The sequence below is a fragment of the Lygodium microphyllum genome, chromosome 16, assembly GCF_053477565.2.
Source record: "Lygodium microphyllum isolate KBCC chromosome 16, Lygodium_microphyllum_v1.1.10, whole genome shotgun sequence".
NCBI lineage: Eukaryota > Viridiplantae > Streptophyta > Polypodiopsida > Schizaeales > Lygodiaceae > Lygodium > Lygodium microphyllum.
Window position 1 is genome coordinate 59,833,656 of NC_141150.1, and position 13,380 is coordinate 59,847,035.

Below are 13,380 nucleotides of genomic sequence, written 5' to 3' on the forward strand. Positions count from 1 at the left end.
ACTCAATAACAATAGATATTTTGCAACATCGAGTAGCATGGTACCTTGCCCGAGTCTACTCGCAACATGTAGCTCCTCCTTAGTGAGAATTTTATCAATCAGAGAGTTTTCCTTGCTTGTTCCGGCTAAGTCCATATCCCGAACGGTAGTTAGTACTTGAAAGGAAGTTGGCGCCACATAGGTTGGGTTTCTTTGAGACTGCCATTTGGCCAATCACTCCTCTGAGCCTGTAATCTGGGCTCCAAGTTTGGCCATTATAGTGCGGTTTTCAAACCAACATTTTGCAAATTGACTTTGACCCTCTGATTGTCACTTTAGTTGCTCCATCTCTAAGAGATTTGGTTGGTAAAGTGCTTCGTTGAATGTCACAATTAAGCATAGTTCGCCAGCCTCCTCGTCAGAGATGAGTTGCATGCGTTCATGTTGGAGCTTGTAGTGCTCATTAAGATATTCTTGCTCTTCCCAGGCTAGTAGATATGGCAAGTATTCCTCAAGTTACTTCCTAGGGAATGTGCCCATGTCTACAAGGACATAAGCACGTGCAAATAATTTGAGTTTAGCCTCCAACTCGGTCAAGCACTCTGTGACACTTCTATGTTCTATGAAGGTTTGCTCAGTTGCTATCTCATGCAAGGTTCTGGGAGTTTCCCTAGGCTTTAGCATAGCTAAGGGACTTAGGCCTAGATGAGCAAGATTGGTGAATGCTAGGATTGCTTATGTCCTCGGGGTTTTCATGTTTCTCTTGAGGCTTTGCTATTATCGTGTCATAGTTCTCCTCAGATGCGATTGGTATAGTTTTGTCAACCAGTTGTGACAGTGTTGTATCCACTCTTGATTGGTCAATGTAAGTTCTCTTGTCAGTGGATTGAGTGTTGCAAGCAACCATTGATGGTAATGGTTGCTTTGACTTATTAGAACAACACACGGATGTGTTTGAGGTTTCACTGCTATTAGGAGAGATGGCAATGGGTTCATTTGTGGGTGGACTTGATGCTTCATTCCTTAGCTCTTCAACACTCTTGGTCTCAATCTTCTTGGAGTCTATGGCCACTTGCAATTATCGTTATTTTCGTTGTTGTCTCCTCTTTTTCTTGGGAAATTGAGGTGTATCCCTTGAAGACTTGGGACCTTGAACTAGGTCAGCCATTGATGTGCTTGGCTAGGCCTCAGCATTCTCTTTCTCTAGTGTGTCCTCATGGTACAACTGCCTCTCTTTTTAGAGAGTCTAGCTCTTTAATGAAATTACTCTTTTGTCAAGATCACCTTGGCATCACGGCAGCGCGTTTCAATATTAAACAGATAATCCTTATAGCATGCAAGTTCCACTTCAAGTCTTTGCATTCTCTCTCGCTCTCATGCAATGCATTGGAGGCGATGGTATTGACATCAAGGACCCCACCTTGTGCCCCTCATGCCTCAAGATTATCTCCCACAATGTCTTTTAAGACCCCTGGGAGTTGGGATCCGAAGCTACAGATGCACGCAATGGGAGGAAGTGATCTTGACTCGTGTTTTTTGAAGAAGTAAACCCATCCAAACTAAGGAAACCCAACTCGTCCTTACAAACCATATGAATAGGATTTAAGGTTCTCATGAAGGTGTCAATGTGATAATTGACTCTATCAAATCCAAATGGTGTACCAATATGAGGAGGGATGGCATTCCTCTTTCTTATGTGAAAGAGCTCATCAATTCTTGTACTTGCAAGGTGTCTACAAAGTCCTGTGACTCTAATGGTTCCTTTCTATTTTCTAACAAAGGGGTGAAAAGAAGAACACCTATCTTGGAGCTTGTATCAGATAGATGTCTTATGGAGTGCAAGCTTCAAGAGATAATGATTGAACACAAAGTTAGATTGGTGGGCGTGCTTTGTTCAACCAAACAACATCGTCCATTCAAGATGATAGTGGAACATGCATGCCATTGTGTTGGGAAGCATAGCTTGAAAGGGCTCTCAAATAAGTAGATCAAGAACCTCAAATAAATGTGGTTACCCGTTCAAAGTGCAAATTGAGTACAAAGATGATCTTGAAGAAGTTATGTACAAGTATATGCTCTACATGAGAGGCAAGACACAATTCACATTGAATGTGCCCACATATGGCTGTTAATCATTGCATAATGGCAATAATAAGAATAATGACAAATGTGTATTTACACTGTATAATATGCAACACAGTGTTCTCTAGGCAAGGGCCCAGGAGCTAATGAGAATGGGTTGGTTCATGGAGCCACAAGCTTACAGATGTCCAACCCACAAAACCTTCAACCTCATTGATGGAACCGCCTATCTCAATACTTGACAAACACATAACAACTTACCATTCGTCTTCAAAGAGCTTACGAAAATTACAAGGATGGAGTGAAAGTATGAGACACCACAAGAACACACACAGAGAGAGAGAGAGAGAGAGAGAGAGAGAGAGAGAGAGAGAGAGAGAGAGAGAGAGAGAGAGAGAGAGAGGCTCACCACATATATTCCAATGAGCTTATAGCATTGACGTAGCTCTATTCCTTGGAGTGCTTGGCATCCCATGAAGCTGCCTACTAGCTCATTTGCCCTCCCTAGACTTCACAATAGGCATGGCATCCTTTCAAGGAACCCTTCTACCTCCTCATAACCAAGGCTATCTCTGGGGGCTCTCCCCATTCTCTACCAATTGCAACAAGCCACTTGGGATCTCGCATGCCACCAAGAGCCATTCATGCCATAATCAAGCTTACTTCATGACATAATCGAGCTCCTACTGCCCAACACTCAAAGGCACATAAGAGTGTATGCTCACCCTCCATTTAATCTCTCAGAATGGTACCTCCTCGGTCTCTCGTTTGGTGGCCAAAAAATTTGCTCTCCCCTCCTCTCCTCTCCTCTCCTCTCTCTCTCTCTCTCTCTCTCTCTCTCAATAAATACCTTACTTGGACCAGTGCCAAGAGAAGGGAAAAAAGAAAACCCAACAAGCCTAGCATGATCAACTCATTTTGAGAGAGAGAGAGAGAGAGAGAGAGAGAGAGAGAGAGAGAGAGATGGGAGGCGAGAGGATCTAAATGAGCTAGTTGTAGATATATATATTTCAAAGTTTTTGTTTCTTGAAAAGAAAAAGAGAAGAGAAGGCTTGGAAATCATTGTATGGTGAAACATATCGCTTATAATATAGTATAGAAGTATAGATAGCTACCTCTCTCTCTCTCTCTCTCTCTCTCTCTCTCTATGTGCACATGTACACAAAGGGTCGTGTGTATGAATCCTTCACCTATAAAATCAGCAGAAATTCGTGATATTTTTACTGTATCTGTACTTCGTGGTGGTTTTTTAAACCCCTTTTGGAATTTTCCACACAATGATACACATTATCACCAAAATAGTCTCTCTTGAAATACCTAGAGCCTAACAAGAAATGCGAGTGTGCTGGCGGGAAGGAGGATGTCATTTGGTCTTTTGTTCCCAATTATATTGGTAGTTCCTCCTACTTTTCCCTCCATTTTTGTGGGCTGACAATGTAATGCTCTTTAATATATATATTTTTGTTTCTTTGAATACTTGCAAGTTGCCAAAATGGAAAATGCCATTAAAGTTCTACCAAGAGAGTATCAAGTGAGTTAAAGATTGTTTGTGTGCATGCATTCTCTTACAAAGTAAACTAAACACGGCTTGACAATCTCAAGAGCAGGATGTTCTGTGCAAGCATTCATCTGCAATTTTTTGTTTGTGAAGGAAATGGGTTTTGAATGTTAATCAGATCACTGTGTATGTATGCATTTGTGAAGAAAACATGAACAGAGCCTAACCCCTGATTGCATGCCAGACGCATTTATTCAGATGCCTGTGAAAGATATGGTGCAGGAGAAAGATAACAAGATTGGTAAACCAGTTAGGGAAGCCCTCTTTCGTGTTAATGATCCAGTAGAGAATTGCCTTTTACAGCCACTAAAACAGAGGATTTTTATTTAGCAGCCACTTACCATCATGACAAGAGGTAAATGCCTGTTCAAAAAAGGGCTTTGCTTAACAGTCTTTAACAGTCTCTGGATATGTATGTGAAATACAAACGTATCATAACTGCTTGTGCATGTATAGTTTCATGAAATCATCAACACTTGCTATGAGAATCCATGACTTTGAAGGCTCCAAGGGCTGACACTTTTGATACTATATAACAGTTACTTTGTATGAAACCTTCCAGAATTGGAAAATGGATTTGGATGACAACCAGGTTATGGACAAATACAGCATGCTGAGATGGTAAAACATGTAGCAATCTCTCCAACTGTAGGGATATGTACAATTAGAAACAAAAGAGAACCAGGAGAGGCAGATGATCAGCCTAGTGTATCTGTCCCGAAAAGTCAGTACTACTCAAAAACCATAGCAGCAGTGTCAAGATCCATCGAGTTTTCAGGCAATTCCACAGCAACATCACCCCCTACTCGATGCGCAGGAATTTGGTGTGAGAATCTTAGTAGTTCCTTTGTTGGAATTGACTGGACAGCATCCACTGCCATCCGGCTGAATACTGTTTTGAATCCCGCGACTCTGAAAAGAGGGGCTACCGTGATCCCCTCCTCCTCAGTATAGTGGGAGACAACCTCCACAGGTTCAAAGTCTTGCATAACACCCTTGACAGGTTTCCACTTCTTATACAAGGCCCACACTTCACCCTTCTGAGGGTAAATTCGGATGGTACCCTGTTCTCCCTGCCAATGTGCCATCACATGTGAAAACACGCAGACAGTCTTTTTACGCAGTGGTTTCTTGCCAAGCTTGTATTCCCCACAAGTATACTGAAATCCAGACTTGCACCAGGCACCTGCATCTTTTGCAACAGAGTCCGCAGGATAAAGCCACTTCATGGACACATGAAATGGATCCAGGGACATAACCTTTGTAATCTGAGCGTAGTAGCGGGGCATGCCATCATCATCATCATATAGTGCCCAAATTTGCCCAATTTTGAAACTTCCCTCCTGTCTATCATGGTCAAAATTATAGATATCACTATCTGGTACTTCATGATCAATACCTTCATCCATTTCAATGTTCCTCTCAGGTGCTATACCCATCCCATTACCAGCAGGTTCAGTAGTAGCATGCTGTAAAGTAAATGTGACACAGAATTTCAGCTCCCCATGCTTGTCCTCAGTTGCATTTTCTTCCTCCCTGATCTCTATGTGTTTGAGTTTCTCATCTTTTATACCATTTGAAATAAGACGCCTCAATTTTTTCAGTAGCTGAACCTTTAATCTCTGAGTTGCATGTATCTGACGCATGTCATTGTTTCCTACATTAGATGCGCAGCCATTTTCTTTGGAATGCTCATCAACTGAAACACCAATACCTCCCTGACTTATCTCATTACTGCAGCTGGGATCAGAAGCGGATTGGCGTGGAACTCTCCTCTTGTGCTTGTGAGGTTGTTTCTGATCAGCCCTACTTTTCAACTTTCTTTTCTTTTTGGTTGTGTCTGTTGATGATTCTACCCACTCGGCATCAGCACCAGCATTGTTCTCCTCTTGAGAGTTCCATCTGAATTTCTGACTATCATCGTCTGATATTTCAACATTGACAGTCTCTCGCTTTTGATGCTCCTTAAAATGGTTCAGAGTATCCATGGCTTGAAAAGACTTCAGACATTGGAAACATTGAACGAATTGCTCCTCCACTTCCTTTGGCCACTGGGATTGAGCTTCACAATATGAGCAGTTGGTCCAAAAAGTTACCCCTTGCTTCTTTAGCTTGCTTGCTCCCTTTTGTCCTTCCAGAAAAAGACCCCATGCCTCCTTGACAAGCTCAAATGCAGAGGTGGCACCAGCAGACTTATTTTTATCAGGATGCAGCAGCAGAATCAGCTTTTTGTATTGTTTCTTTACAGTCTCCTCCTCTGCTGAGAAATCCACCTGAAGGATTTTATGCCAATTACCTTGAAGAAGCTTGCTTCCAACATCCTGAAAGCTGCTGTGGACATCAACTACGGCCAGAAGTTGCGGTAGACCGTTTAGCTCAGGAAAGAGACGCTGTGCTTTAAGAATGAATTTCTTGGCACCAGAATAATCTCCTGACAATATCTTATTCTCAGCAACCTGCTGTGCTTTCACAGCTTCATCTTTGTTGCAATCCATAAGACTGGCATGCGATGATGCCTTAAGGGTTGTAAACCTGAGTTCAATTCAACAAATATTCCAGTCCAGGAATGCTTGCTTCATTGGCTCAATTGCAGGTTTGCACTGTATATATCTCTTTCTCGCCATCATGCATGCATGCAGAAACCCTGGAAGACCAGCCAAACAGGTAAACATGACACAGCCTGTCATCCTAAGCATCCTAGAAAAAACAGGCTACAGTGGAATGGATTATGGAATTTAAACAAAAGACAACTGCAAACACCAGCTAGCCTGGCCGAGCCAAGCCTGTGCCATTGAAACATCCCAGGATGTAAAACATGCTTTCATGGAATCGCAAATACAAGATCATGCACGCATCATTAATTAAAGCAAGAAGCTGGTAGTATTACAGAAAAAGCTCTAGGTTTAAGCTCCTGAAGAGCAAAATTTTTGCCTGAATCATCTGGTCCAAGCAGATTAGCAAATAGATGCTGGAATCCTGAAGCCTGATCCTTCCATGTGTATGCATTTTCTTCTTCAAACGGATGTGCAAGGGCAGAAATGGACACAGGGCTCAAGACGCGCATTACATTTTCTTTTTGAATGAATGTGCAGGGACAGAAATGAAACTGGTGCAGAAATTTGCCTTGTTCAGAGGGTTTGATGATCGTGCATGCACAATAGCAGAAAAGTTAACAGATGATTAATAGAAGATTAACAGAAAGCTTACCTGATCAGACAACTGGAAGCTACCCAATTCGAAGGATCACGTTTGCAAGCTACCCAATTCGAGCAATCACGTTTGCATGGAATCATCAGGAAGCCTGCATGCCGGATGCTGAAGCCTGTCCGAAAAGGGCAAAAAAGAATAAGAGGAAAAGAAGAGTAAAGGACAGCATCGGCATTAAGACTAAATTTTGAACAAATCGACTCAGCTTCCAACCTTTAATGCTTTCTAAAACAAGAAAAAAACTTGTCGATTAATTTCGAATTAAAGAGATGCCAAGGAAGTGTTGAAAATGCAAGTATCAAACTAATGTAGACCTTCCCCATTAATTTTTGCCTCATTCAATCACAATAATAATAATGCCTATTCGTGAGATGGGCCTTCCCATGGCCCTGATTCGGCACGTGCTGTTCATGCGTGTGGTTTAAAACCACCCTTATCCTACAATTATAGGTATCCCAAGATTACTTGTACTTGTGTACATTCAAGGAGAAAAATAAAACACAAGACACATGGGTGATTGAACTCTTTCCTAACCTTCGGATGTGGCCAAATGTAAGCAAGAACTTTTGGATGGTTTTGGGGGGCTGGGGCAAAAGAATAGAATGCTCAAAGCCTTATTCAAAGCTATGAAGGCTAATAGCTCGGCTCTCACTCATCTCCACCTCTTTTCTATTACATAATGCAAGTATAAGTCAATATTGATTAAAATATGCACAATATCATAAAGATTACGAGGGGTTTCACACATAAACAGAACCCCCCTTCATTCTACATTCTCAATGCCACCAAGTCTAGGTCTTTGCACCAAAAATTGTGCCTCGTCTTTCTAACTATAGCTGTAATATGTGACTTGTCACATGCACACTCGAGATATGCATGCTAGACGACATTACCATACATTCCATGGTATGAAGATATTATGTGTTTTTCTAGCATGGGACATATATTACTAGTAGGGGACTATAACAAATGCAATTAGTAGTCAGTAGATAGTAATATATGACACAAGAGAGCCTATGTTTGAGAGTTTTAAGTAGAAGAGATAGGCATGTAGAGAATCTCACCTAATAGGGGGGGATATATACAAAGCAGAAAACACACTTCTTGGCATTAGAAAGTGCCTATGGGTTTGTCATTTTTATTGGGTTTTCATGCTATGCATAATCAAGTCCTTTAACTTGTTGGAATTATCGAGGCTCGTACACACGGTGGATTCCTTGTGTGAGAAGTTGATGGGGACGCCTGTCCTTTTTAGGCATCAGATTAATTTAATATGCACGTGGGTGATTTCACAAAATACATATTAAATTAATGGACGTTTATGAGCTTAGAGTGTACTCGAATTAAATTAAGATTAGGACAAACTTCCAACCTATTTAATTATTTTGTAGCTGAAGATTGCTAAGTATTCACTTTTGTGGGTTTTATTTTATTATTTTATTATTTTGTGGCTTCAGCTGATGTGTAAAGCAGGCAGCAGTGGCGTTGTGAAGCACCGAGTGATGGCATGTACTCAAATTACCTAGAAGAATCATTATTTTTTTGATGGGCGTGTACCTTATCACTAAAGGCGCGACATCAATATTTATTTAGGTGTGCTTATTTATTAAAGCTCTTAACAAACATTTGGTATTTTGTATGTGCATAGGCGCTTGGTTTAAATATTTCATTATTTGACATTGCATTTGGGCACAACCCGATTTTTGGATGCCCAAACACTTAACTCTTTATTTGGGCAAAAGCAAACACAAAAGCCAAAAGCATGCTAATTGTAAAGTGGGCTATTTTTGAGCTTGGAGATTAATAAATTTATAAATATATACCTTGTGAAGCGCTCACACAAGGCATGGGGGGAGATTGCACCCAATTTGTCTTTTTGTCTCATGTTGTGCAAACTCTCTTCTTGCTTTTATGAAGCTTTTGTAGAGCTCTTTGTTCTTGGGGACCTTTCGACGTTCACTACACGCACATACAACACCCGATCTGGACACCAATGCTAGCATGATCTACTACTTGATGGGATCTCCTAGCTTGATCCTTGATATCAAGAGCTTTGAGTTTCATGGTATGTTGTAAACCCATTGCACTGGTAGTAAACAATGCATAGATCTCTTTTTTAGTGGCTTGCAAAGCATTAACACATGATTCTTTCTCATATGAATGTACATACCAAAGGTATCATTTCACATGAGACACAACTAAAGTATATGAACAAGTGCAACTCTTTAGTAGATCTTATAAGAGTCCTAGCAAACATATCAAATCTTTTCGTAACACATGCTTTAACAAAAAGTACCTCTCCTAGGACATACCTCCATATAACACAATAACTCAAAATAGTTGGTATGATCAAGAGTGCAGGGATATATGAGCCTAGTTACAGCAAGAGATTTCACTTAGAATTTGTATGCATAAATAGGAAAAGCTACACTTTCACCAACTGGTATGAATGACAAATTGGAATTATCTAGCTAGGCTTGAGGCAAATATTTACCAACTATCCTTGTGAGAAGATAGTGGGGGGTCTTGGAGGATGACCTAACAAAAGGTCCTAACATTCAAACCATAGCAGTTAAAACATTGCATGAGTACACTAGAACCTTATATGATGTGCCAATATAGCTAAATCTACCACACATAGTGACACTTAGGCCAATGAATAGCACCCTCTTTACATGTATGAAGGTCGTGGATACAATTGATAGATTGCAATAGGAAAAGCATAAGATCATGATGAGTTATCAAGTAAACATTGTTCCTCCACTTTTCATACTCATTATGTATTGGCCCTTATGTTGATACACATTATCAATAGTCCCATTTGTGAGGGGTCCCAAAAAGTTGGATTGAACATTCTATTGTACCATCATCTAGGAGGGGAGATCCCATGCTTCCCAATAACTACTACACCATCATGATCAATTACTATTTGGTCAAGAGCTAGACTCATGATGAGGTTGCAAGAGTTAAAGAACTAGAGGAGCTACAATGGAGGGTACAAGCTTTGTATGAGTCATTTGAGTAGGGTTTGCATACCAAGGGGGCTTGTGAGACCTAGTGACTAGCACTATTGGGTGAAACAAGAGTGCCCACTATTATCCACATTGTTTGACCTCTACATTAATGATGTGGAGAACTAAATAGACAGACTAGGATGACCTGATGCAATACTTGCTAGGGTCTCCATTCTACTCCTACAACAGAAAGATGACATTGTATTTATTTCAAACTCCGACGAGGGATTACTGCAACATTTGGACTTGCAAGTTTTCTTAATTGGTAGCCCACGTATCTACCATCTATACTCCTTCTTTTGATGGCTTATATTAGAAAAATCATATCATATGCTAGTCTCAAAAATTATGTGGAAGAACAAGGTGGATGGTCATTGCCCTGGTTTGTACAACCCCTTTATTCCTGCTTATCTTTAAGAAAAGAGCTATCTCATTGAATTGTAACTTTCTTTCACTTAAGCCTAGCTACATGGTGGCATCAATGATGGGGAAATTTTAATACTAAGGTGCTACGTGGGCAAGGAGGAAAACATCATTCCAATTTTGAGACAAACCACAAGCTAGATGACTATGCTTAGACAAAATGTCATCATACAATTCCATTGTTTACAAGGCATTTTGCTATCACATTGGTAAGGAGAAGAAATTTGTATTGGTTATGATGTTTGAAGCAAGGGTCAAGAGCAAGTAAATGTAGGAGGGAGGGTTTGGAAAGAGAATGATCACGTATGAGAGAATCATTGGTGTTGGTTAACAAAGAGCGAGAAGTAGTTGCAATAGTAGCCCATCATTCTAGAGAAGGTCAATTAGTGCTTTGAGAATATGAAAATTACAGAAAGTGTGCAAATTAACATTGTTGGGACCATAGAAGAAGTCAAAGTTAGCATTGCTACTTGTATGGATAAGTATGATGGAGCTACTAGAGTGTCTCTGGAGATCAAGAAAAGAATCAATGTGCTAGAAACTACATCAATTGATTCTCTTGAAAATGTTGAGGAGGATCCATAAGAATCAACACAGAGAGAAAAACTTTCAAATTTGTATAATGAAGTATCAACCTTCTACAAAAGAGTGACGAATTATGAGGAAGACAAAGCAAAAGACATCTCATTCGATTTAGAAGCCAGTATAAGATTTATGACTTTTGAAACTTGACTTGATCATCCGAAATTTGAAGTTCTAGGATGATGGATTCCTCATAAGATACTTAAGAGGAGTTAAGAAGAAGGAAGAAGAAGTAGCCTAATGAAAGTGAAAAATGAAGAATTGTGCACTATATGGAAAGCACACCAAAACTTTTGTATGCTCTTGGACACTTGGTAGATAGAGGACCATCACCAAGGAATGATGATGAATGTCAATATTATTAACACATTGTTTCTTAAAAGACATTCATGTTTATATACGCTAAGTCTATCTCACTCACAAATGGGCAATAATAATTTGATAAGCTTTTAGCATTGAAAGTAGTGTCTTAAAATGTCTTAATTTTGCTAGACATATGAATAATTTTAGATGCTTTGGTGCAAGTGAGAAGAGGGTGTTGAGATATTTGCAATCACACATACCGTGGCCTCTTTGTATGAGGCAGTTTTGGGCTTAGGACATGCAAGAAGATTGAATCCCATATGCATAGAGAAGGAAGATTGCTACCCATCCAGCAACTATAAAGCATTGTACTTGACTACCACTTTTCATATAGAATGAATACAATGTCATGATGCTTTGTACTTTCAGTTAAGTGTCTTGTCTTTGTCAGTACTACACAAGATTGTGTTTATGAGTCCAAGCTTCCATCTTGGAACCTAATTCACTTGTGTAAGAGTCAAGTCCAATGTCTCTGTCATCATGAGTTCATTCTTCTTCTTCCATCCACCATAGCTCACTGACAGGTCCTAGATCTCGCACATTTTCCACATGGTATCAGGGCCCAATCGGGCATGGCACTGATTCTCTAGCTTCTCTTGGTTCCTCTCAATCTCTACCCAGCTCACATCCAACTCAGGATCAGTGTATGACTTCATTTTCTTAACTTCATCTTCAGTCAAGCTTGTGGCAGCCATAGCCAAACAGCACATAGCTCTAATTGAGCCCCTGGATCTCACACTACAAGCCATTTCAGCTCACGATTCCTTCTAAGAAATTGTCCTTAACTTCAAGGCGCTTCATCGTGTCATAGAAAATGTCCACATTAGGCAACCGACGACCTGGCATTGCCATTTTCTCAGCTCGCTACCTCATTCTGCACCTGTCTACATCCATACAATGGCACGCTCTCTACTCCACACAATCTGGTGAGGGATTATGGGGCTTTGGTAGCCTATCACCTAAGCTTCCTTGCCATATAAAAAGCTCTTGAAATGATTCAGTCTACAGTGCACACAGAAGGAAAAATTAGGTTGTCCTCAACAACCCTAAATCAGACTCCATAGCCTTTGAGCTTCAAGCTCATAAACCATTGTTTTTTTTTCACTCCTGCCATTGGGATCACCCTATTGACATCCTGATTCACTGATTTTGTCAGTGCCACACATCAAGGAAGGGAAGTTCTTTGGAGAGAAGATTTGTGAAGATTAGAAGACCAAGCATTCAACATCAAGCTCAAGCTCTCCTCCCACTTCATTTCTCTCACTCCTCTTGACTCAACAAAGCTGTTGCCACTCTAATCGAAGCTCCTAGCTCAATTTCCAGTAAGGATTCAAGTAAAATTTATCCATTAGCGACGAGGAGGGGACTCAAGTTGAAGGACAAGACAAGCATCGAGAATCAAGTCAAACTCAAGCAACAAACATAAAATTTCAAACTAGTATCTTTTGATACTACACTGCCATTGCTTGTGTCTTTTGACACATACAAAGATCAACTCATTGTTGGTTATTATTAGGTTGTGGGTACTGATTTTTGGTCATGACAATGACAAGCAAGGGAATTTCTAAGTGGATACACTTCATGAAGTGTAACATGTATCTTATGGCCCATTTACACTACATAGAAGATGTTACTCTCCCTATAGGAAGACATGGAGCTGCCTATATCCAAATGCCATCAATGTATCCATTTCAAGACCTTGAAGACATGAAAGTGCAAAAGTTTAAAGTCATTTCCGTTGCCTCAAAGATGATACCTTTGCTTGAGGGGAACATGAACATGAAGATTGATGCAACTATTGCAAGCAAAGAGGACCTAGAAAAAGAGGACCAAAAGATCAACCATGAAGACAATGAAGCTGCAAGCAAAGTGAAGAACAAGTACAAGATAAAAAAGAGCAAGTTGGACTACATCGACAAGAAGATCTACAATGAATTGAAGATCTATGTCAAAAGAAATGCTAAAAAATGCAAGGGCCTGTGAGTCCTTGATCCAAATTTTTATTGACTTTTTTAGCCTTGTAATGTCTAGCCCTAATGCTTATGACATAAGCTTGTAAACTCCTCATGTAGCCTTGTACTACAGCCTCTGTGAGGCCCCTGTTATAGCCTCTAGATGACCATCATGTTTGTGGTACCCACACTTAGCCTTTTGTGCGACAGCCTCTGGTGT

At 40.3% G+C, this 13,380-nt stretch overlaps 1 protein-coding gene across 1 annotated transcript; it reads right to left on the minus strand.

Annotated features, from left to right (window-relative positions):
- Positions 1 to 3,869: 3,869 nt before the first annotated feature.
- LOC148022884 (uncharacterized) lies at positions 3,870 to 7,015 on the minus strand. Its single transcript, XM_087695827.1, has 2 exons — positions 6,827 to 7,015; positions 3,870 to 6,263 (listed from the first exon to the last, which is right to left on the minus strand). The coding sequence occupies exon 2, from the start codon at positions 6,112 to 6,114 to the stop codon at positions 4,351 to 4,353; it is 1,764 nt and encodes a 587-aa protein (XP_087551953.1). The 5' UTR covers positions 6,115 to 6,263; positions 6,827 to 7,015; the 3' UTR covers positions 3,870 to 4,350.
- Between the last annotated feature and the right edge of the window lie 6,365 nt (positions 7,016 to 13,380).

Excerpts from the sequence above, each read along its gene's own strand:
- LOC148022884 (XM_087695827.1), bottom strand. The coding sequence starts at position 6,114 with ATGGATTGCAACAAAGATGAAGCTGTGAAAGCACAGCAGGTTGCTGAG.